At 44.0% G+C, this 26,544-nt stretch overlaps 1 protein-coding gene across 4 annotated transcripts in view; it reads left to right on the forward strand.

Moving 5' to 3' along the window:
• PTPRG (protein tyrosine phosphatase receptor type G) overlaps nt 1–26,544 on the forward strand; it is a 619,877-nt gene that overhangs the window by 400,765 nt on the left and 192,568 nt on the right. For all 4 annotated transcript variants that reach the window (XM_074957367.1, XM_074957366.1, XM_074957368.1 and 1 more), the window contains exon 5: nt 8,722–8,817. In XM_074957367.1, coding sequence (XP_074813468.1) covers nt 8,722–8,817 — 96 coding nt within the window. The remainder of the gene's footprint in view (nt 1–8,721; nt 8,818–26,544) is intronic.

The following is a 26,544-nucleotide window of genomic DNA, read 5'->3' on the forward strand; positions in this document are numbered from 1 at the left end:
TGGGAAATGTGCAGGTCATAGTGGATGGCTTTGCTGCAATGGGATTCCCTAACTGTGGTGGGGCCATAGACGGAACCCATATCCCTATCTTGGCACCGGAGCACCAAGCCGGCGAGTACATAAACCGCAAGGGGTACTTTTCAATAGTGCTGCAAGCTCTGGTGGATCACAAGGGACGTTTCACCAACATCAACGTGGGATGGCCGGGAAAGGTACATGACGCTCGCATCTTCAGGAACTCTGGTCTGTTTCAAAAGCTTCAAGAAGAGACTTTATTCCCAGACCAGAAAATAACTGTTGGGGATGTTGAAATGCCTATATGTATCCTTGGGGACCCAGCCTACACCTTAATACCATGGCTCATGAAGCTGTACACAGGCAGCCTGGACAGTAGTCAGGAGCTGTTCAACTACAGGCTGAGCAAGTGCAGAATGGTGGTGGAATGTGCATTTGGACGTTTAAAGGCGCGCTGGCGCAGTTTACTGACTCGCTTAGACCTCAGCGAAACCAATATTCCCACTGTTATTACTGCTTGCTGTGTGCTCCACAATATCTGTGAGAGTAAGGGGGAGACGTTTATGGCGGGGTGGGAGGTTGAGGCAAATCGCCTGGCTGCTGGTTACGCGCAGCCAGACACCAGGGCGGTTAGAAGAGCACAGGAGGGCGCGGTACGCATCAGAGAGGCTTTGAAAACCAGTTTCATGACTGGCCAGGCTACGGTGTGAAAGTTCTGTTTGTTTCTCCTTGATGAAACCCCCCGCCCCTTGGTTCACTCTACTTCCCTGTAAGCTAACCACCCTCCCCTCCTCCCTTTGATCACCACTTGCAGAGGCAATAAAGTCATTGTTGCTTCACATTCATGCATTCTTTATTCATTCATCACACAAATAGGGGGATGACTACCAAGGTAGCCCAGGAGGGGTGGTGGAGGAGGGAAGGAAAATGCCACACAGCACTTTAAAAGTTTACAACTTTAAAATTTATTGAATGACAGCCTTCTTTTTTGGGGGCAATCCTCTGTGGTGGAGTGGCTGGTTGGCCGGAGGCCCCCCCACCGCGTTCTTGGGCGTCTGGGTGTGGAGGCTATGGAACTTGGGGAGGAGGGCGGTTGGTTACACAGGGGCTGTAGTGGCAGTCTGTGCTCCAGCTGCCTTTGCTGCAGCTCAACCATACACTGGAGCATACTGGTTTGATCCTCCAGCAGCCTCAGCATTGAATCCTGCCTCCTCTCATCATGCTGCCGCCACATTCGAGCTTCAGCCCTCTCTTCAGCCCGCCACTTACTCTCTTCAGCCCGCCACCTCTCCTCCTGGTCATTTTGTGCTTTCCTGCAGTCTGACATTATTTGCCTCCACGCATTCGTCTGTGCTCTGTCAGTGTAGGAGGACAGCATGAGCTCGGAGAACATTTCATCTCGAGTGCGTTTTTTTTTTTCTTTCTAATCTTCACTAGCCTCTGGGAAGGAGAAGATCCTGTGATCATTGAAACACATGCAGCTGGTGGAGAAAAAAAAAGGGACAGCGGTATTTAAAAAGACACATTTTATAAAACACTGGCTACACTCTTTCAGGGTAAACCTTGCTGTTAACATTACATACATAGCACATGTGCTTTCGTTACAAGGTCGCATTTTGCCTCCCCCCACCGCGTGGCTACCCCCTCAACCCTCCCCCCTCCCTGTGGCTAACAGCGGGGAACATTTCTGTTCAGCCGCAGGCAAACAGCCCAGCAGGAATGGGCTCCTCTGAGTGTCCCCTGAAGAAAAGCACCCTATTTCAACCAGGTGACCATGGATTATATCTCACTCTCCTGAGGATAACACAGAGAGATAAAGAACGGATGTTGCTTGAACGCCAGCAAACATACACTGCAATGCTTTGTTGTACAATGATTCCCGAGTACGTGTTACTGGCCTGGAGTGGTAAAGTGTCCTACCATGAAGGACGCAATAAGTCTGCCCTCCCCAGAAACCTTTTGCAAAGGCTTTGGGAGTATATCCAGGAGAGCCGCGAATGCCAGGGCAAAGTAATCCTTTCACATGCTTGCTTTTAAACCATGTATAGTATTTTAAAAGGTACACTCACCGGAGGTCCCTTCTCCGCCTGCTGGGTCCAGGAGGCAGCCTTGGGTGGGTTCGGGGGTACTGGCTCCAGGTCCAGGGTGAGAAACAGTTCCTGGCTGTCGGGAAAACCGGTTTCTCCGCTTGCTTGCTGTGAGCTATCTACAACCTCGTCATCATCATCATCTTGACCAGGGAAGAGTATAAAAATATTGCTCGGGCATGTAGGAAAGATATCAGGAGGGCCAAATCGCACCTGGAGCTGCAGCTAGCAAGAGATGTCAAGAGTAACAAGAAGGGTTTCTTCAGGTATGTTGGCAACAAGAAGAAAGCCAAGGAAAGTGTGGGCCCCTTACTGAATGAGGGAGGCAACCTAGTGACAGAGGATGTGGAAAGAGCTAATGTACTCAATGCTTTTTTTGCCTCTGTTTTCACTAACAAGGTCAGCTCCCAGACTGCTGCGCTGGGCATCACAGAATGGGGAAGAGATGGCCAGCCCTCTGTGGAGATAGAGGTTGTTAGGGACTATTTAGAAAAGCTGGTCGTGCACAAGTCCATGGGGCCGGACGAGTTACATCCGAGAGTGCTGAAGGAATTGGCGGCTGTGATTGCAGAGCCCTTGGCCATTATCTTTGAAAACTCGTGGCGAACGGGGGAAGTCCCGGATGACTGGAAAAAGGCTAATGTAGTGCCAATCTTTAAAAAAGGGAAGAAGGAGGATCCTGGGAACTACAGGCCAGTCAGCCTCACCTCAGTCCCTGGAAAAATCATGGAGCAGGTCCTCAAAGAATCAATCCTGAAGCACTTACATGAGAGGAAAGTGATCAGGAACAGTCAGCATGGATTCACCAAGGGAAGGTCATGCCTGACTAATCTAATCGCCTTTTATGATGAGATTACTGGTTCTGTGGATGAAGGGAAAGCAGTGGATGTATTGTTTCTTGACTTTAGCAAAGCTTTTGACACGGTCTCCCACAGTATTCTTGTCAGCAAGTTAAGGAAGTATGGGCTAGATGAATGCACTATAAGGTGGGTAGAAAGCTGGCTAGATTGTCGGGCTCAACGGGTAGTGATCAATGGCTCCATGTCTAGTTGGCAGCCGGTGTCAAGTGGAGTGCCCCAGGGATCGGTCCTGGGGCCGGTTTTGTTCAATATCTTCATAAATGATCTGGAGGATGGTGTGGATTGCACTCTCAGCAAATTTGCAGATGATACTAAACTGGGAGGAGTGGTAGATACGCTGGAGGGGAGGGATAGGATACAGAAGGACCTAGACAAATTGGAGGATTGGGCCAAAAGAAATCTGATGAGGTTCAATAAGGATAAGTGCAGGGTCCTGCACTTAGGATGGAAGAATCCAATGCACCGCTACAGACTAGGGACCGAATGGCTAGGCAGCAGTTCTGCAGAAAAGGACCTAGAGGTGACAGTGGACGAGAAGCTGGATATGAGTCAACAGTGTGCCCTTGTTGCCAAGAAGGCCAATGGCATTTTGGGATGTATAAGTAGGGGCATAGCGAGCAGATCGAGGGATGTGATCGTTCCCCTCTATTCGACACTGGTGAGGCCTCATCTGGAGTACTGTGTCCAGTTTTGGGCCCCACACTACGAGAAGGATGTGGATAAATTGGAGAGAGTCCAGCGAAGGGCAACAAAAATGATTAGGGGTCTAGAGCACATGACTTATGAGGAGAGGCTGAGGGAGCTGGGATTGTTTAGTCTGCAGAAGAGAAGAATGAGGGGGGATTTGATAGCTGCTTTCAACTACCTGAAAGGGGGTTCCAAAGAGGATGGCTCTAGACTGTTCTCAATGGTAGCAGATGACAGAACGAGGAGTAATGGTCTCAAGTTGCAATGGGGGAGGTTTAGATTGGATATTAGGAAAAACTTTTTCACTAAGAGGGTGGTGAAACACTGGAATGCGTTACCTAGGGAGGTGGTAGAATCTCCTTCCTTAGAGGTTTTTAAGGTCAGGCTTGACAAAGCCCTGGCTGGGATGATTTAACTGGGAATTGGTCCTGCTTCGAGCAGGGGGTTGGACTAGATGACCTTCTGGGGTCCCTTCCAACCCTGATATTCTATGATTCTATGATCTTCTTCGTCCCCAAAACCTGCTTCCGTATTGCCTCCATCTCCATTGAAGGAGTCAAACAACATGGCTGGGGTAGTGGTGGCTGAACCCCCTAAAATGGCATGCAGCTCATCATAGAAGCGGCATGTTTGGGGCTCTGACCCGGAGTGGCCGTTCGCCTCTCTGGTTTTCTGGTAGGCTTGCCTCAGCTCCTTCAGTTTCACGCGGCACTGCTTCGGGTCCCTGTTATGGCCTCTGTCCTTCATGCCCTGGGAGATTTTGACAAAGGTTTTGGCATTTTGAAAACTGGAACGGAGTTCTGATAGCACGGATTCCTCTCCCCATACAGCGATCAGATCCCGTACCTCCCTTTCGGTCCATGCTGGAGCTCTTTTGCGATTCTGAGACTCCATCATGGTCACCTCTGCTGATGAGCTCTGCATGGTCACCTGCAGCTTGCCACGCTGGCCAAACAGGAAATGAGATTCAAAAGTTCACGGTTCTCTTCCTGTCTACCTGGCCAGTGCATCTGAGTTGAGAGTGCTGTCCAGAGCGGTCAAAATGGAGCACTCTGGGATAGCTCCCGGAGGCCAATACCGTCGAATTGTGTCCACAGTACCCCAAATTCGACCCGGCAAGGCCGATTTAAGCTTGTCAGGGGTGGAGTAAGGAAATCGATTTTAAGAGCCCTTTAAGTCGAAATAAAGGGCTTCATCGTGTGGACGGGTGCAGGTTTACATCCTTTTAATGCTGCTAAATTCGACCTAAAGTCCTAGTGTAGACCAGGGCTAAGAAAACTTTTGCAATCAAAGCAGTTCTGGGGAGAAGACTGGCAAGGAAGTAACCCTCTGAGGGGAGACTTGCCTCTGCGTGTTCCAGTGAAGCTTTGCTTTGATTTGACTAAGTTAGCCACTGAAAATTTCATGCTGCTCGTGTATGGTGCAGTTTGCATGAGAAATGTTTGCAAGGCATGTAAAACATGCAGCTACGGAAACTTATGCTGCATGTGTGAGCCACATAGTGAAATGTTTTGAAGGTCCATTTAGGCCCCTGCTGACCTTGTAAGCAGTTAAGGAGTTATAAAAGGTTGGTGTAAACCTAGTATTTTGGGCGAGAAGCAGCACGGCTCTTCTGGCCTGAAGGAACTGTCACTGGGGAAGGCTTTTGGCTGTAAAGCTGTCAAGAAGGCTACATGGAACACGGCACTCTAGTGATGTCTAACCAAATAGTTTCAGATTGTGGAATTTATACTTGTAAAGATTGTCAGATTCTTCCAAGTGTGAAGAGGTTCAGAGTCTGGGAGAATAAGCTGCTGCTTTTTATGTTTTTTACTCCCCACATTTCCCCCCTCCTCAGAATAAAGCAATAGCCCCCGTAGCATACAAAACCCTGCATTTGGACTACCTACTGTAGCACTCAAAAGTCAGGGAATGTCACAATTAAGGTTACACAGGCAACCTTAACTCTGCTCCCTCATGCATATTCTAGTGCTCATATATGCCATTATAATAAGATACCATTTTTCTGCAACATTCAGTACACTTTTGTAGTATCTTGTAGTCATGGTCCATGTGTGCCAGACGGAGTCCATGAAAGTCATTTATACCTAAAGGGCACAGCACATTGTACATATTAAGCATATAACAATGAATAATAGTGAAAATTTACTGGCATATTTATGTCACCTATGTATGCAGTGAAGTTAGCTTTATAGCTAATTGTCTTTTCTCTGAATTGTAGCTAAGGAAGTCTGTGCTGCTGATAGAAAATGTTAGGTTAAAATGTCTATTAGTGAAGATCTGCCAGACTCCAGCTGGCAGGAGCAGCCAAAGTATGGACCTTCGGATGTTCAGAAAACGTCCTGCAGTTTTTGCTGGACTTCTCTACCCTGTGCTGTTTAGCTGTTTGCTTCAACCCTCCCATCGCCCAGTCTCTCTACCTCAGCTTCACTCCACACTTGTCCCCCTTCTCCCCTGTATTGGCTTCTTCACCCCAGCTCCCTACAATATCTTTTCTCCCTCCCCTTTGCTTTCCATTTAGCTGATCCCCCTCCTAATGACCCCCGCCCCGGCCAAAAAAAATAAACAATTCATCATGGAATTAACCTGCCATTAGCTGCTATCTCTGTTTGTTCTGCTGGTGTGTTCTACCCTTTCCCCCACTCTGTGTCTGTGTTGTCTATTTTGATTGTAAGCTCTTTGGAGTAGGAACAGTCTACTACTGGGTTTGTACAGGGCCTAGCACAGTGAAGCTTTGGTTGGTCCTCAGATACCACTGTAATAAACATGTTTCATAATAATATTATACAAGACCATTCTGATAATGGAACACACATTAAGTATAAAAAAATGAAAATATGCTACTCATGTATCTGAAGTTGCTGAAAGAAGTATATTGTATTATGGGAGGAAGTAGTATGTGATCAGATGATCAAACTGTGTCAGAATACCAGGTTTCACACGCAGTTTAACTGTGGAAATTTGAGTACTTAACCATGGCCGTGTTATCTTCCTCTTAACACTACTTCTGTGTGACGCATGCACATATAAATTATGGCATTCCTTGGAAGACTCTCCTCCTAAATTCCTTCCAGCCATATGCTCATGTAGGCATGTTAGCGTGTGACAAATGAAAATACTTTTTCATACAGTACAGTTCCCCTTGATTTGACTGATACAGGTAAGAGCACCGCCCTCTGTGGAAAGACATCAGGGGAGCTCCATGAAAATGTTTCAACACGTGTGGTAATCAGGCAGGTATATACTGTTGATTAGACTCTGCAGTTGCAGTGCTGAGATGGAGGATCTCCACTCAACCATTCCACCAAAGTCATTTGCACTGTTATCCAAAAGTCTATTATAAAAGTTAATTTCCTTAAAATATTATGAGCAAAGATGGTCTATAATGATTTTGGCATATAACTGAACTCGCTGAACGATACTTTCCTTCATAAACTCGGATGAGGACCGTATATTAAAATTTTTTATGTGAGGAATACCCAATTGTAGTCTGTTTGTTTTAAGGGGAAGTAAAATGTAATTTACGACGTCTAGTGAGCTTCTGTCTGTAAAAGTTAAAATGAACCCTAAGCAATTCAACCTAAAATGAATTGTTTTTGATTTCAACATCAATGACTGGATGTTTCTCAGTCTGTTTGTTCAAGTCAAAAGCTGGCCAAGCCTGGAGGCACTACATTTGTAAGACACTGCCAGAATCTCTGAGCTCTGTAAATACACTGGTATATGAGGTCGGGCCGGGGGAGAGGAAATCACCTTCCGTCACTCCCAGGCGAGGGTATTTTCCAGTGGATTTTTACAATTGTTGTGAACCATTTGAAAAGTAGTTTTCTTTCTTCATTTCCACTGTTAGAGACTGATCCTCATCTTGGCCTCTTCTTTTCTCCCCATGATGATGTTTCATTAGGTCTGCAGGTATTACTGTAGTTTCACACCTTTAGAACCAGTGTATGCTGCCAGAACCCTGGGAATCACTGAACATGTCTGGTAACTATCCCAGGAAGATAATTACGATTTATTTTTCACTTGAGGAGGCTAAATGTGCCTTTGACACGGTTGTAGTGGAAACCTGCCTGTTGAGGCAGCATGATGCACTGGTACGCATGCAGAAGCGATGATAGGATTTGTTCCACAGCGTGATCTCAGAAGAGCACAAGCCGTCTCTCAGAACCATCAGAGAGCAGGGAAGGGCAGAAACGTTGTCAGAACCAGCACGTACATTACCCGTGTTACCGTAGGCCCTTGGGATTAGGAACTGACAGAATTGTGCACTATACAGATGCATAGTAAGAAACAGTGTCTGCTTTGAAGCGCTTACAATCTAAATAGCAAAGATGGGCAAAGGAAACCGTGAAGAGACTTGCCCAAGGTCACCCAGCAGGCCAGTGGCAGAGTTGGGAATAGAGCCTAGGTCTCTCAATTCCTCATCCAGTGCTCTTTTTCCACTGGAACACACTAATCAATGTGGTGACGATAGTCAGTGTACATGAGTAGGTTTGAAGGCGCTGGTCAGTCATAATTCTTCCATATGCTGGAGCTCTTGAGGCAAAATTGGTTGATGTTTAACTGAAGTCAGGGGAAAGTATGGAACTAACTGACAGTCCTGATTGTCAGAGGCTCACAAAAACGCATTGATACCGATACTCGTTTTTTATCTCATGAAGTGCTTTAGAAATAAAAAAGTAACACTCTACATTAAAATGCTGTTTTTAAAAAAAACCTTAAAGATTTTCAAGATAAACTTGTTTAGCAGCTGTAACAGAACTGTAGAAAAGCCTGTAATGAATAAAGAAATGTGAACATGCTGGCAGAAAATGGGTATGCCATCTAAACAGGCCGGCTGCGCTGTTTATCCATTGGTTTGTTATTAAAATTCATTGCCTTGAATCTGGTCCCTGGTTACTGTCCTAGTAAAGCAGCCATGCTGTTAATCAAAGTACTAGTTAAAGGAATTCTGCTGTGTAATATTGTTTATCTTGGATTTGTAATATCTGATAGAAGGGGCAGCACTGTATGTCGCCTCAGTTAAAAGTTACAGGAATAGACAATTTATTTGATTGTGTTAATTTTTACAGATGCAGATTTACTTCTACAATCCTGACGACTTTGACAGTTTTGGAGCAGCAATTTTAGAAAATCGGATAATAGGAGCCATGGCTGTGTTTTTTCAAGTAAGTTAAACGGTGGCTAACGCACTAAAACCAAAGAGGTCGCCAACTCTTTTTTATTCATTGAATTGTTTCTTGTTTAATGGATGCATCTGTTTTCTTGTTCACACCTGTCTAAATGAAAGATATTTCATGTTGTCTAATGTGTGATTTAAAATGTAAATAAGTATATTTAGAAACATAATGAAAATTTTTGCATGAATTATTCTGATTTTATAGCTACTTGACTTGTGCACAGATTGGAGAGCACATTTATCATGGAACTTAATTCGCTGCTGAAGCATGTTGCTCAGGTTCTCAGAATGTTAACAGACTTATATAGAAGTGCTTCTGTTTGTAGAAAATTTTAAACTCAGACATAATTTGCCAGCAGATTAATCAATAACTTCAGTCAATTTTTCAGTCGTAGTCTCTTATTCTGAATTGCCACAGTAACAAGTTCTTGGGGAGACCACATTTCCAACTCTGTGAATTTATGCATTTCTTGTTTTAAAATGTATTTTCAAGATTATTAATGTTCAGTTAGTTCATTCATTGGTTTGGCACACTTGAGCCCTGCAGTCCTTTACAGAGACTGCTGCGTATGATGGCTGGCAGGTCACGTCAAATTGAGGTGGTGTTCAGCATCTTGGGCTTGTTTGTCAGCATCTTGGGCTTGTTTGTTTTTACATCAGAAGAGAGGTTTTACTTTTCTGACTAGCGGATAAATTGAGGAGAGTGTGTTGAAGCAACTTTACACCACTGGGCTGTCACAAACAGGGTAGTATCTAATGAACAGTGTGAAACAACTACAGATAAGAACAGCCATACTGGGTCAGACCAATGGTCTGTCCAGCCCAGTATCCTGTCTTCCAACACTGGCCAATGCCAGGTGCAGTTGTAACACTGACAGACCCTGGTCGTTGGCAGGCGGAATCGAACCTGGGACCTCTGGAGTTTAGTGTATGAGCCTCGACTGCATGAGCTAAAAGCAAACTGGCTCTTAGATGAGAATGGAGAGCAGACTCATTTCTCTCTCTCTCTCTCTCTCTCGCTTCCTCCCTCCCGCCATGGTCTCGGTGCCACTAGAGGGGACAGAACACCACACCCTGAAGGTGTGTGGGTTACACAATGTTTCTTTTTCAGAAGAACAACAAAGCTCATGGTACATCCTGTTTCTCTAATGAGTTTCAGAGGCATTGCACACCTTTGGGAAAGTAGAGGGTTTGTCCTGAAGAGCAGGTTGAGCTTTTTATTACTTTTGTGAAGCTGAATTAAAACATATGATATGTGATTGCAAGAAGAGACGATTCTGTTCAATTGAAAGGAATATGGACACATGGGTATACATGTGTTGTCTTCTTTGTTAGATGGGCAGACCTGACTTCGCTGCCCAAAGTAAACATGGCTTATCTTCTCCTTCCTTTGATTTTGACCACATTCCATGGAAAAGAGAAGGGGGCAGCTCCCCAGCTGGTATAAATTGTCATACTCCATTGGGTTGACTTCAGTGGCAATGTGCATGCAGAAAGAAGTGGGGAAGAGGAGTGGCAGGGTTGGAGCGGGGGGAGGGGTAGAGTGGGGGTTGGGCTTGGGAGTCTGCAGCAAAATTTTAAATCAAAATGGGGTTCCTCGGGCTACTAAAGCTGCTCTAGAGTAGCCCTGATTAGGGAGAGCTGTGTCTGATTGGTGTCTAATTGGTGGAGCCCCGGCGGCTCCTTTGCCCATTACCCAAGAAGTGGAAAAGGCACAGGAAGTGGTCAGGAGGAAAAGAAACTTTTTTCAGATGTCTTTAAAAGTTCACTGTGATTATTTTTTGTATTCCTCCACTTGCAAAACCAGGTGCCTTAGTTACTGTGAGTTCCACTTTACAGGGCTCAGAGGGAGCCATAAAACCCACTGGGTTCCTGTGTTGCAGGAGCCATGAAATGTGATGAATGCTCTCCCATATCTCTGATCATTGCCAAAGAATGGTACTAAGCGAAATCTGAGGCATAGTGACCTGATGACAGGCCTGCCTTGTAGTTGCAAAGAATTTTTTTTCTTCTAATTTTTCTGCCTCCAAGTTTGAATTATAAACAGTTATGTATTAATGATTCACTTTTTGGATCTGTTTGAAGACTACCTTTGGGTAGCTGTATGAAAGGATGACAAGTCACCTGTGCAAATGTCTAGCTATCTGGGCCCTAATCCTGCAAAGATTTAAAGTTGTGAGGAATTTGGCACACCTGGCGTAGCCCCATTGACTTCAATGTTAAGCATGACCGCTGCAATCTTGGCCAACACTAGGGGTTGAACAACTGGGGAGTCTCTAGAGCTGAAAGCATGTGTCTTGAGCTAAAGAGCCCTGGTACACAGCGTCAGCTGGACAAGACGTTTGTCCTCTATGGATCAGGGATGCATGACACATGCTGACCAGTGGGATACATAGGCACATGTGTAAGTCTTTGCAGGACTGGAGGGTTAGGGGATAGGGAAATTATTACATATGGAACTTCTGTATTTCAGTGGTTCTGAATAGAAAGAAAAAGCTTCAGATGACCTTTGCAATTTGACTTAAGACAAAATAAACGGGTGTAAAATTAAAATTGATATCCCCAAGGAGAGTAAATTGTTGTTAACCTTTGCAAACCATGATGCATATCTAAATATGAAATGCCCTTGACTCTCTGAAGGCTCCTTCTTTGCTCCAGTGGGCTTCTATTCTGGTTGTAATCTAGCTGCATATTGCATGCTGGGGCATATCGCAGAGTGGGAGATAGTGAATCCTGACTTAGGCCAAAAAATAACAAGAAAAGGTTTCCCTCTCTACCACTAGGTGCTGAATACTTCTCTTAGCATCATTCTTTGGGGCATTATGCAAATAACCTTACTTATCCTGATGTTTTAAATAACTATTTGCAAGTAGTCACCTTGAAGAATGGTTTTCTAACTTCCGCCCAGAAAATTCCGGGATGTCCCTGTCTGCTTTTTCTGTGATACTACTGGCCCTTCCAATATTAGACTCATAGTTTCCAATTCTTTAGACGCTTGGTTTTTGTCTAGTAAACAAAGCCTTCTCTCTTTTCACCACCTAGGAATATGTTTCTAAGTGTTGGATTAATTATGGGACAAAGCTTGTTTTTTAAATACAAAAAGAAAATTAAATAGTGCCTATTTTGCTACATAAATATTATATCATGTAGTGGATTTGCTAGGGTTTGCCATTAAATGAAGGCTTGAATTATTCCTAAGGTTTTAATGCAGTGTTAGACTGGATTTGTGTGTGTACCACACCGAATTTATGGTCTGGTAGGTGTTTTGTGCTTGACTGATATTCACAAATTCACAAGTTCCTTCTAAACTCAGATTCCGCAGTAAGTGAATATTATACTGAGCAATATAATTATTGGTGAAACATTAAATAATTAAGAACCCTTCTTTTCCTCCTTTTTAATAATTTAACTTAGACCATATAAGAATTTTCTTTATTGAATTCATTATGTTTCAAGGGCACTTTTCAAGTTTAGTACATTGGATCTGAACTTGACTAAATTGAAGCAATTACAACTTGGTTGTAATGAGTGCTGATGAAGTCTGTATTTTTCTCATTGCTTTCAGAGACTTTATCTCAAGCCTTATGATTATTATTATTATTATCATTATTTTAAATGTTGTCAGGGTAGTTGACCTCATGAATGAATAAAATTACAAGGTTAAGTCGAATGAGAAATTCTTGCAGGTGCAAGCAGCATGCATTCATAGGTGTTAATCTGACTTTGTTTTCGAGTGTGGTTATACTCCTGAAAAATGATTCCCTAAAAATAATACCATGGGGAGCTCCATGTTGATTGTTTCTCAAGGACTCCATATCAGATGTTCTCAGTTTGCAAATAAAGCAATGGGTTTTCTGCCAGCATGAGGCCTGTGTGCAATTTAAGTCTGACTTAAGCCCTGATCAGCCTTGATCACATTTCACCCTGGCAGCTTTTTGGAGATGCACAAGGCAGGAAAGAATCCAGTTTACCCTCCCACAAATGAGTGGGCTCTGTGCTCCTAATAGAAGTTAAAACTCATTTTTGTCATTAAAAATTAGCAGATTAATCTCCTGGGATGCATAGGGAGCAGACACAGACAAAAGTGTCATCACAGTGCACAGTAAACACAACACAAATCCATGGGAAGAATTGGCCAGCCATCTCTCTCCACGATGTGCCGTCTTCACACAGCCTTGAGAAGTGTCCCATACTGCGTCCCAGCCAGTGAGTCTCATTGTTGAATCACATTCATGGCAGGTGCCCCCTGCCCCGGCACCAGTTCCTGCAAAACTTGCTTTGGCAATCTTCTCTGCTCCCATGTCCCACAAATTCAAGCTTGCTTTGTCTGATTGTCTGGATAATATCCGGTATCACTCCACTTATACGGTACATTTGGGCAGTTGCCTCCTCGTTAGTCATATAGGAGATAGAGCTAACGCGCAACAATTGCCGGTAGCGTTTCAATTTGAAGGCAGAAAGCCTCTGAATCAGGGTGGATAAAAATCAATGATTTTTTAAAAAAAAAAAATAAAAATTTGATATTTTTTAATAAAAAGCTTTTTGAGGAAAAAACCTATCTAAAGATAGTTTTGATTAAGATACATTATAGCTCAAAGATATCTCATCATGGAATAGGGATTATAAATTCTGATTCTATAGTATGAGACAATATATTCATGCAATGTTTAAGAAAAGTTTTGTAAATGAGTTCCAATAGTTCATGGATTAGGAACCCAATCTTATGGGGTTCCTCGGGCTTCTGTATAGATTATTTAGGTTAATCTTTCTATCTACCCTATGGGACTCAGTGCTCAGTCTAGAGCAGAGGTGGGCAAACTACAGCCTGTGGGTCACATGCAGCCCGTGGGACCCTCCTGCCTGGCCCCCGAGCTCCTGGCCGGGGAGGCTGTCCCCTGGCCCCTCCCACGCAGCCTCACCTCACCGCCGGCGCAATGCTCTGGGCGTTGGGGCTGGGAGCTCCTGGGGCAGCGCAGCTGCAGAGCCCGGCCTGACCCGGTGCTCTGTGCTGCACGGTGGCGGCGGCGGCGGCATGGCCCGGGTCCAGCCGGGAGGCGCGGCTGTATCGCTGCCAGCCACTGGTGCTCCAGGCAGCGCAGTAAGGGGGCAGGGAGCCGGGGGGGTTGGATAGAGGGCAGGGGAGTTCAGGGTGGTGGTCATCGGGTGGGGGTGTGGATAGGAGTCGGGGCGGGAACAGGGGGTTGAATGGGGGCAGGGGTCCTGGGGCAGTCAGGAAGGGGGGGGGGGTTGGATGGGGCGGCAGGGGGCAGTCAGGGGCAGGGGTTCCGGGGGCGGTCAAGTGACAGGGAGAAGGGGTGGTTGGATGGGGCAGGGGTCCTGGAGGGGGCAGTCAGGAATGAGAGGAGGGGTTGGATGGGGCGGTGGGGGGCTGTTAGGGGTGGGGGTCCGGGGGCAGTCAGGGAACAGGGAGTGGGGATGGGTGGATGGGGCAGGTGTCCCCAGGGGGCCGTCAGGGAACGGGGGGGTTGGATGGGGCAGGAGTTCTGGGGGGGGGGGGTGGATAGGAGGTGGGGGCCAGGCCATGACCCCTTCCCCTAACTGGCCCTCCATACAATTTCCAAAACCCTATGCGGCCCTCAGACCAAGTTTGCCTGCCCCGGTCTAGAAGATACCATCAGAGATGCTTAGTTTTGCAGTTCTCAAACTGTGTATTTCTGTCTCCAGAGATAACATGCTTGTGAACAGCAAAAATGTTTTAAAATAAATACATAATATATAGAGATGAGAAATAGCAGACCTCAACCCTATTGTCCCTCTGCAAATTTGTGTACACAGAGTCAATCCCTTACCTCTCTCTAAAAGTGCAAAGTTTCAAAAAGTTCAATGAATAGAAGATTGTTGGGGGCAGAATAGATCTGGACAAAGAGAAGAAGTCTGGAGATAAATGTGAGAAGGGAGCGACAGGCAGAAGAAACAAGTGAAACTATTTGACCAGCATATTCCAGAAGTCTTAAGGTCTTTCTGAGTGTAGCCTTCATTGATTTGAGATCTACCATACCATCCTCTCACTAGAAGGGAAAACCTATAATGGCAGCAGGCCGTAAAAGAGACCACTTTGGGTTTCATCTATCTCTGAGTTGTGAAGAATATGTATTAAGGTTATAACAACCCACAAGAATGCACTTTTATGTAGAAATCCACGATTAAATTGAGTCTTCCTGACTAGTGATTTAAACTGTGATTTAAATCAATTTGATTTAAATCAAATCCACTCTGGTCTGAATGTCCTGTTTTCTTAGCGTCCATGTCTCGCATACATATAGCAAGATGCTGAAGACATGGGAGCAGATACAGTGAGGGGAAAAAGGTCCCATTGTACACAGTTTCTGTCCTGACGATAACCTCACTTTAAGCAGCATTCAAGAAAAATCCTGTATCTATGAGGGAATATGGAAAGTGCTTGCATACAAACAACAGTAGATTTGGCTCAGCTCATCAAGGACTGTGTCCGTGCTGTGAATGTCTTAATTATGCACCTGTTTTTGTATTGGGTGTCCCTTTTACCTAGCTATTTGTGTCATTCAGCATCTAACCCTGTAATGATTTCAAAGTGAACTCGCTGCTAGTGAAAGATGCTAGATTCCATGTGTCTATTGTCCTTCTAGCCAGAAGTCCTCCATTGATCTATAGAACAGGTAGTGCACGTGTAGTGGCTGTGCCTACTTCTTTCCATGGTTCAGCCCATGCGCCTCACCCCCGAGAAGCTGAGAGGTGTCTCGAGGTTCCATTGATGTGGTTAAAACCACCGGTCTCTCTGCTGGGACTGCCAATCTGGATGGCACACAGTGTTGCTGTAGCCGTGTGGGTCCCAGGATATTAGAGCGAGAAGGTGGGTGTGGTAGTATCTTTTATTGGACCCACTTCTGTTGGAGAGAGAGAGACGAGCTTTCAGATTTAAAATTTTTAATGCAGCTAATGTTAAAAAATTATATAATACATAGGTTGAGAAAAGAGTGTCTGTACATCTGGGTGTAGTGCTTAGATTATCCACAATACAAAGTTTGTTTTTAAGTCATATGATACATAGAGTACATAATCAGCAATAGCCCAGATTTAGGTGAATAGATTTAAGAATTTAGTTTAGATATTAGCATCCCAGTTATTTGGGTTATCACTCATGAAAAGTTATACAGAGAGTTGGTTGTGGAAAGCAAAATATATCAATGAGGGAAGCTTGTCCCTCAGTAATTGAGTATTTAGGGTAGGCTGTCCATGAGGAAAGTATTTCAGTTACTTCCCTGACTGCGCTTCTCATCGGCACTCCAGCTCATCCCTCCTGGTATTGCCGATGTCCTGTGATGTGTTCTATGAAGATGTCCCTCGACCGCCTGATGGCGTCCAACACCATGAGTTGCCACATCAGCCGAGCGTAGCGTTGACCGATTCCGCATTCACTCAACACTCGCTCGTTACTGGGGTCCCATGCAACCAAGGCTCAGACGATCAGCACATGTATCTGAACCTGGTAACCCCTAGCTCTCAAGGTTTTGGCCAGAGGGGTGTATTTTGCCACCTTTCAAGCTCGGGCATCATGAAAGGCCGGGGTCCTGTTCTCGAAGGGCACTGCGACGTCCACCATGACGATCTTCTTCCAGTCCTCGTTGGTGATGACTGGTCACAGTTAGCTTCGGTATGGTGGAGTTCATAGCAGCCTTCCCTGTGGGTAGCGGGATGGCTCTGACCAGGGATTTTGGATGGTGGTGTTTTGCAGCTGCCAGGCTCTGGAATGGGGCATGCAGCAGACCTCTTCTTCAGGTCTGGGAAAGGTATTCCGAGCTTCACAGCTAAATACAATGTGGAACGGGTTGTTTAGCGTAGGTGGTTAGCACAGATTTGAAGAGACCTTTCCAGTGGAGTGGCCTGTTAACACCTCTGCAGTCATAGGACAAAAAGAATGTGTTGGATTTGCTGTTTATTAGAATCTATAACCCACTACTCCCCCCTTTTTTTGTCCTATGACTGCAGAGGTGTTAACAGGCTACTCTATCTTGAATGTGCGCACTAGTCTACTACTATGATTTGGAGTGAAACCAGGTTTAAGTGTAGACGCTTACATAGGTCGACGTAAACTGCCTTGTGTTGACCTAACTCTGTAATGTAGACCAGGCCTCAGCCTCTACTAGGTCTCGATTCAGCACAGGCTTAATTTAAAGGCTTAAATTCATTGGGAATATTTATGGGTTAAACTAGTGCTTCACTTGCTTTGCAGGATCTGGGCCCCAGTTACTGCAGGGTGTGACCTGGCAACCAAGAAGTGACAGGCCACAAATCCCCTTAGTCGTCTCTGAGCCAGCCACTCATATTAGTTCATATGAAACATATGTACAAGTCACATTTCAAATGTATAGTTACATGGATTAAATGCATTCAGGCATATTGCGCTGCTCTTTTTGTAACCGTATCACAATGTAATTCATTGCACACTTCACTACTTGCTTTATTAAAGCCAAACTGAAACGTGTTCAAAACAAACATATTGCTTTTGCATTTGAAATATTCATCTTCCAAACATACAGAATATTCATTATAGTGGAGAGTACTTCAGCCCTTGATTACTGCTGTGAAAAGACACAATACTGAATCCCTGAGCACCCGTTAAATATTCGATAGTGCAGAAATTCAGGAGGAGGTAACAGAATTCTTATTTCCACAAGGAGGGTATAAAAGTCTGTTTTGCCATTTAAAAAGAAAACAGAAGTGATTAGTTAATACATTGCACATAGCTAAACAAATACAGAAGATCCAATAAAAATGAATTTTTAAAACCATTTTTAGAAATGCTTTCCGCTGTTTAAATATCTCTATAATGATGAGTCATGCTGGTATGTCGACAAGAGCATCAACTCTAGTGATGTAGGATTTTTAAAGGTATTTTAGACCCTCAAAGATGCAGAAAGGCACCAAAGGTGGAACTCCCAAGGGGGACTGAGATGCTGCAGTGCTGAGGGTTGCAGGTCTAACTTTTAGGCATCCTGCAGCCTGGTGGAATTCACAGCCCTGGCAGAGTTACCCTGTACAATACATGGGGAGAGTCTGGCACCTGAGAATGAGATTCACAAAATCCAGCAAGCTGAGTGGGGACCCACCTAAACTAGCCAGCAGGATATGGCGTGTGGAGGAGAGGCGTGTGGCTTACACCCGGCCCTCAAAAGGTGTCCGGCAGCTAACTCTGGGGTGGAGGGAGGCGCCTGCTGTGAACCCTCTTTTGGAGTTGGGTACCTACGCCAGGTCAGCTGTTTTTCAAGAAAAATGATGGTGGTTGGTGGTTCTGCCACCCTTATAGCTGTTAGCCCAGTGGTTAGAGCCCTCGCCAAGGCTGTGGGAGACAAAGGTTAAAAATTCCCACCCTGCCTGCTGTGGAAAATGGACCTCCCATCTTGTAGGTGAGTGCCCTAACCACTGGGCTGTGGGCTCTCAGTCTCTAGGACTGGGCTCTCAGTCTCTCCTGTTGAAGCAGTTCTGCTGTAGGTAAATAATTATATAGTCATTGGGCCAGAGGGTGCATGAGGGCCCTCACCTGGGAGGAGAGAGAACCAGGTCCCAGTCCCATTCCTCCAATTAATATTTAAAAGAAGTGCTAAGATCTGTGTTACACAGGAGGTCATACTAGACAGTCACAGTGGTCCCTTCAGGCCATCTGATCTACAAACTTCTAAACAGTTAAAGAGGATGGGTCATACGAAAAACACAAATAGACAAATCATAGGAGATATACACTGTTAATACAGCTCTGCAGGTGTATTTTTCTAAGAAAGAGCTTGTGAGATACTGCAAGTTACAGTTCAAAGGCGCATCTCTACAGAAGGAAAAATATCTTCTTACCTTTAGAGTACATAGTTGCCTAGAAAATTATTAGGGCCTGAAAAAAATGATTTCTTACCATACAAAGAGTTTAAATACCAAATCCTGAGATGTGCCTAATATTCTCAACTAGTGTTGGTTTCAGTAGGCGGAAAGCACTGCACAGCTCCCAAGATTTGTCTCTGTGGCTAAGATTTTCAGACTTGGGTGCCTAAAGTAAAACACTAGGGCTGATCCAAAATTTTGAATTGAAAATTTTTTGTTGCAAGAATTAGAATTTGAATGAAGTGAACATTTTAATGTAATTTTCCTCAAAATTTCAATGAAAAATATGGTGGGTTTTTTTATCTTCTGTTGAAATGTTCTGCAAGGGGAGGGAGGACATTTTCCATCCCACGCTGTTAGTTATCTAAATAAATGTGATAGTAACTTTGGTGTTTCTTGACTTCTGAGTGCTTAACATTTGCAACTGTATCTTAATTTAGTGTCTTTGTTTGGGATTGCTATAATAAGGGAAAGTTTTAGTATTGAAACAAATGTCTACCTTTTTTTGTTTTTGTTTGGTTGGGGTTTTTTTTGGGGGGGGGGGGGGGAGTCTAAATGCTAAAGCTATATTTTAGCTCCTAAATAGGTGGCCTAATTTTCCAGAGTGCTGAGTAAACAATGCCCATTGAAGCCTTAAATTTAGTTCAGATGTTCTTTTAATGCAGTGGAAAATACTGGTGCGACAAACACTGCCGGAGGTACTTTGGCCTGACTCCCGAGAGCTCAGAATCTGAGTTTTTGCAAAGCCCTCTGAAGGCTTGATCCCATATACTTCACATGAGCAAAACTCCCATTCATCCTCAGAGGAGTGTGGGTTTAGGCTCTATTGTCCATGTGGTGGTGCATTCCTAGTGATTATCCTTTAGAAATAGTTCATACTGATCAATTTAGAAAGACTGTGATGAGCATGGTTGGAGTGCAGTGATGTTCACACGTACGTGTATGAGTGAGAGAGGCAGACAGACAAAACGGCTGAAACTGACCATTCTAGGAATCAAAGGCGTCTCTCCGCTTATGCTTGCCTGCGTTCTGCCAACAGGCATTTGCAATCTCTACATCATGATGGTTGCAACCTGCTGTGTTGAAACTTTTCTATATGCAGGCAGACTGTGCAGTGCAGGAAGATAATCTACCTTACATGCACTTATCTTCCACAAGGCCCAAACAATCATTTTGCCCTCCTTTCTCCTGCTTTATAAATTGTTTCATGGTATTTTTCAATAGAGCATGGGAGTATGAAACCCGAGACTATGAACAGATGACCTCCAGAATGTAAAACCTTCAATTAAAGCCTGGTTATAGGATCAGACTTTAAAAGAGCATGCTCTATACACAGAGTGACAGAATGTAGTTCTCTCTCCTATGTTTAGTAAAATAGCAGAATACACAGTCAGTCTTTGGACTTGATTTTTTTTTTCTTTTCCATCTCAGGTACATCTACATAAACGCAACTTATCCATAATCAGAAAAAGGAATGAATCGTGTGTCTTTAATTCACTGTAGATATCTCCTTAGGTTCTAATGCTTATTAAGGTCTGTGTTGGGATGGTAACTATCACCTTACACTTTCATTTCTCTCTTTCTGGTGTGTTAACAGAGAGGGTAGCTTACATTGGTGACTGGTTGTCTAATGACTTTTTGCTATTTCCTGCTTTTAGTGAGACAGCATATTCCATCGCTTTGATTTTTTTTTAATGAAAATGCCAACGTTACTGATGTTAGGAACGAAAAACTGGTAAGCTGTTTCACTACTGAGAAAAGACTCTAGATTTAGATTTGAATCCACCTCTAACATTTGATGGGGTATTGTCACTTCTCAGTGTATTGAGATGACTCTTATTTACACTAATCATGAGTTCGTCATGAGCATTGCACAGAGAATAGACTCCTATGCTCCTACACTTTAATGTGCCTTTACATGTCAGAATTGGTGTCTTTTAGTTTATGGTGTGTAAGTGTTTTTGACTTGCAGCTTCTTTGCTTTTCCAAGTGATTATTAATCAATTAATGTAATAGGATTAATAATTCCTATTGGGACGACATTTGTTTTTTGCCTTGTATCACTGACTTATATCTTAATTTGTTACATTGAATTACTTTAATTATCCCATTATTTTAAAAAGATGTTCTGTTTTTGAATTATTTCCCTTAAAAACTCATTGAGCATGAGTTCATATCTTAATTTTTCCTTACTGAATCACTGCCTCTGTATTTTTCTTAAATGCTGGGGAGTGGAGTTAGCATAGGAATATTGAAATTGGGACAAGGTAGATGAGAGAATATCTTTTATTGGATCAACTTCTGACCAAAGAGACAGGCTTTTGAGGTACACAGAGCTCTTCTCCAGGTCTCAGAGGTAAGGTGCTCAGAGTGTCACCGCTAAATACAAGGCGGAACAGATTGTTTAGCATTAAGTAGTTAAAGTGTCTATTATTTATAGTGTCTTTTAATGTCAGCATCCTAAACATAGTAATTTGGTTCTCTGTGAGTTATGAATGTCTTGCCTTTAATAATAGAAATTAATTTTGTGGCTGTACAGTAAAAATCTTTACAGGGATAGAATATACTTCATGGGTGTTTCGTTAGCAGACTCCTGCTACCAATACTTAGATGTCTAATATGTAAAAATTACAGTAGTCAATCATAGCAATCATATTATCTCATACCCTGTGCGGTTTAGGGAAGATTGATAACCAGGATGCCTGCTGATCATAATTATCAGAATAAAAGAACAAATTAGTTAGATATTCCCTAACTATAGCAACACTTAATGCTTCTTGCATTTTATGCTTTGTTAACAAATTACAATTTCAGACTGTTTATACTTTTGTCTCACTGAAAGAGGTGTTTTTAATGCACCATTTTACTAACACACTTTAAAACTCTCTCTCTCTCTCGACTAAGAAATGTTAATGCTGCATGAAAAAATTCCTGAATAGTCTGGCTCCGTACTGAAAGGTTGAGGAACTCCCTCATTGAGAGCACAGACTCTTATCAATCATCTATGGCCCCTACTCGTGCAAGGTTCACATCACTGTCATGCTCCTCCTTGTGTCTTTGGTACTGTAGGGTTGGTGGACTCCACCTGTTTACTCTGCCTCCCAAAAAGCCCTTTCTCCTCCCCTGGGATAATCAGCAATTGTTTCTTCAGTATGAATATCCAATTCCAAATTACAGTTGTATTTAAACCTGATCCTGTTTGTATCCGAGAGAGAAGAAACAGACAGAACCTTGAAATAAAGCATCATCTCTCTTTTGAACTATCATAACTTGTGCCGAGTCTCGATAGAATGGGTCTCCGTTACAAAGGTTGAAGGATGGTAGTTGTACGTTTAAGAGTCTGTGTCTATCCCTTTCACTTTGTTCTCTTGCCCAGTTCATAGCCAGCCGCTCTATGGAGATCAGCTTTGTCTGTTCTCCTTAACAGTCTGCCCCGGTTCCTGGATAATAATTGTCTTATGTAGGGTCAGTCCATCTCTCTGTACCCCCCATCCCCTCTCCAAGACCCCATTTTGTGCAGTCACCTGAAGATCATGCCCACTTAGCCCCACTTAGAGCCTGAGCAATCGGACTTTATGTGGATGAAGTGCAGACGAGCTTGGGAGGTGAAATCCATCTACTCCCACCAGTAATCACAGATCCCCAGTCCATCCCTGTACTGCCCTGTGGGGGCTGTCTTATGCAGCCCCGTTGAACAGTGGAGGGACTTGTGTGGCCTCCATTCCAACCTCTGCCTCTGCAATTAAAAACCTGTAGAGTCTTCAGATGTCTCTGACTACCAGTTCGTGTAATGGCACATTTTAAGTAAAGATGTGTTCAGAATCTATTCTTAAATGATTACCTGGTTCTGCTTTGTACCATAAAAGTGAGATTGGTTGTAAAGTCTGAATAAATTGGGACTTCCTTTGCCTTTATATCTTTAAAAACGTAATCTTCTGGCTCAGATGAGAAAGTTATTCTTATTAAATGTAAGCTGTTCTGCCTGAAGAAATATTTCTGCAGTTCTCAAATCTAACGATGCCAAGTTTCTGCTAGTATTGGCAATAATAAACAATGTAAGACTCATAGTATTTCTTGGGTAGCATACCAAATGTTATAAAAACTCATCTTGGACAACAGGTTAAAAATTTTTATACAAATAAAAGACTATTGCTAGTTTGTTCTTTAGTCCTATTTCAGTCTGATCCCTGTGGTAGAAAGAATATACAGAAGATGTATTATTTATGTATTTATTTAAAATATTTAACCAAGATACCCTTTTGGCAAAGAAATCTTTTGCCTGTGTCTCTTCCTAAGAGATGAGTCTGATATAGCTCAAATTGTACAAATAAATGCAACATATGATTATTGTATATGCAGTGACTTGATTAGTTACAGCAAAGCATGTATCCAGTTCTGGGCACCACACTTCAGGAAGGGTATGGACAAATTGGAGAAAGTCCAGAGGAAAGGAACAAAAATGATTAAAGGTCTAGCAAAGGTGACCTACAAGGAAAGATTGAAAAAAATGTGTTTGTTTAGTTTGGAGAAGAGAAGACAGAGAGGAGACATGATAACAGTCTTCAAGTACATAAAAGGTTGTTATAAAGAGGAGGGTGATCCGGTTTTCTCCTTACCCACTGAGGCCAGGGCAAGAAGTAATGGGCTTAAATTGCAGTAAGGGAAATTTAGGTTAGACATTAGGAAAAACTTCCTGTCAGGGTAGTAAGGCACTGGAAGAAATTACCTAGTGGAGGTTGTGGAATCTCCTTGTTGGAGGTTTTTAAGAACAGGTTAGACAGACACCTGTCAGGGATGGTCAGGCCTAGATAATACCTAGTCCTGCCTCAGTACAGGGGACTGGAGTAGATGACCTAGCAAGGTCCCTTCCAGTCCTGCATTTCTAGGAGGAGAGCATCACTACAAGCCTCTCTCTGCTGGGGGAGAAACACTGCGTCCCTGGCTGAGAGAGGCTGTTAAGCAGACTGGAGAGCACCCAGCAGTGAGTGACCTTTACTCTTTGACTGGAAGGACATTGTTGGGCTAGGCCTCTCCAGGGACCTGAGGCAATGGCAGCATGCTGCGAAAGGTCCCCATGGGGTGCTCCTCCAGGTGAGCCACGACAGGCTACTTGGACTAGGGGGCCATGTAGGTAGGAAGTAGCCCAGGGCAGTTGACTTAGACTCTCTGACAGGAAGACCCTGCAAATGGTGGTTCACACAGGGCCCTGGGCTGGGACCTGGTGGAGGTCTCAGGCCCCCCTAACACACCTTCTTAAGGGCTGTGGGGCCCAGATATATGTAGAGGCCAGTTGATTCCCGGCCCAAGGCCAGAAACCAGGCATCTCTGCTGCCCTGTCAGGGAAGAAAGGGGCCAGACATCAGATCACTAACCACTAGGCCACCCAGCCTTCCTGGCACCCTATCAAATACACTTCTAATAATGTCTAGAACATGAATAGCTGTACAAGACCCTGCATATTTCTGAAATTCTTGTCCTAAAGGATATAAACAAAGTGTACACAAATGGGGATGGAGTTTGCTACCAGTTTTCAACTGGAAAGAGCCCTCACACTGCAAGCTCTGGTAGCTGGAAGTGAGTTAAACCTTCCCTTGCTTTGACAACACCATAGAAAAGAGTGTATGCAAGCAAAGCTGTGTGAAACTCTGTGATTGCAGCTCATAGGGGATTATCGGTTTGATTCTGCAAGGTACTGAGCACTCTAGCTCTGATCCAGCAAAGCACTTGGGCTTGTGCTTAACTTTACATATGTGAGTAGCCCCATTGAGTTCAGTGATGCTACTTACATGCTCAAACACCTGCTTAATTGCTTTGCTAGAATGGAACTAGAATACTCAGCACCTTCCCAGGTTGAGCCCTATGTGAAACTGCTGCCCTCTATTCTTGTTTATTCCCCCCCCCCCCCCGCCCAACTTTCACTTTGTGGTTCAGCTATTAACTAATCCCAAACCACAGATCAGAACCAAGCTGAATCTTCAAGGTTTTGTTTGGATTTGGATCCAAACCATGAGAACCTGACACTGTTTCCATACTTTTCACCCATAATGTTAACTAGTTCCAGATTCAGATCGCTCAGCAAAGTTGGCCTCGGTTGTGAGTTTGAAATGAAACCCCAAGCTGGGAATATTAAGTCTCTATTCTACTCACAAGCATGCTCCACTTTTTCAGTTAGTTCCCAGGGTTCAGACAACCACACAGCTGTGAAACAAATTTGAGCTATAATAGCATTCTGGTAGCAATATGTAACTGAGAGCTCCTAGCATTCTCCTCTATGATGCCATAACCAGTGTTTCCACAAATAGCTTTCCAAACGGGCATGGTTTTTATGCATGCTCAAGATTGGCTTTGACCACATACCTAATTTTAACTAAACCAGATGAGCTGCTTGGTTCATTTTGATGAGCCCAAGTTGTAACAAGTTTGTTCTGGTTGCACAGCTGTGGTGGAATCCTGGCCCTATTAAAGTTGAGGGCAGAACATCCACTGACTTGAATGGAATCAGGACTTCACTGCTGGCAGGGGTAAATCCTGCTTCAGTTTTAAAAGCCAGCATTGGATATGGGAATTTTAAAATGCCAAGTGTGATATACTTAGGGCTGGGCTACGCTTGTGAATTGCAGTGCGATAAAAGAGCCCCAGGCTCACTAGCACGCTCCCCGTCCACACTGGCAAGGCACGTGGAGCGCTCTGACTCCGCAGCTACAGCGCTGCTGATACTCCACCTCGGCGAGTGGAATAACGTTTGCTGCGCCCCCGCTGGAGCGCCACGGCACCAGTGTGAACGAGGTGTTGCATTACTGCGCTCTGATCAGCCTCCGGAAACGTCCCATAATCCCCTTAAGTCAAGTGGCCACTCTTGTAATTGTTTTTGAATCACTGCAGGAATGCGGATATGCCCTTTGAAAGCTCCGTTTCTGACAGCCGGCTGCTTATCTGCTCCGAGACAAAGCAACCATTAGCGTGGAATGCTGTGTGAGAGGGAGAGGCGGTCTCCCTCCACATACACACAACACACTCCCTGTCACGCTCCACCCCACCCCACCCCCATTTGAAAAGCACGTTGCAGTCACTTGCATGCTGGGATAGCTGCCCATAATGCACCGCTCCCAATGCCGCTGCAAATGTGGTCATGCCAGTGCACTTGAATCTGTCAGTGTGGACAGACTGCAGCGCTTTCCCTACTACGCTCTCCGAAGGCTGGTTTAACTCAAAGCGCTCTACATCTGCAAGTGTAGCCATGCCCTAAGTGTGGGCCTTTTGCCACTCTCTCCAAACCGTTCCATAGTAACGCTGGTATTCAGGTTCTATTAAGAAACCAACCAAAAAGTGTGGGCGTGCTCTTGTGAGCATCAAGTTCTACTGGAGATAAATAATGCAAAGGATTACCAGTGCAGGGCTTGTTCTTCACCGAGAATTAAAACAGTGTGTCATGTATCTCATGTTTTAAGGAAAGGTTGCACGAACCTGTTCTTGACAACTCTGAAAGAGAAGCTTTCAGTGTTTGAAAGTTAGGGCAGGAAGTTTTCTCCCTTCCCATGGTGTTTGCTATCTCTGAAAAACAGATTGAGAAATGTGGAGACAATGAAAAAGTGCTGATAGTGTGAGATATGTGTTCATTTAGCGTCTGATCACAGTAGTTGTGTCACTTAGGTGTAGACAAAAACGTATAGCAATACAGTAATTGTCAAAGAGTGAAGAGACTTACTGGATATAAGTACTGGTTTTGCATCGTATGTACTATATCAAATTAATAAGGCCTAACTATAGATTTGGCAAACTCCTCTCTTTATTAAGAGAGTAAAATGAGAGTAAAATATTAGAAAGCAGCCAGACTTTTGCAAACTCAGTT

Source organism: Natator depressus, chromosome 7 (assembly GCF_965152275.1).
Source record: "Natator depressus isolate rNatDep1 chromosome 7, rNatDep2.hap1, whole genome shotgun sequence".
In the NCBI taxonomy this organism is placed as follows: Eukaryota; Metazoa; Chordata; order Testudines; family Cheloniidae; genus Natator; species Natator depressus.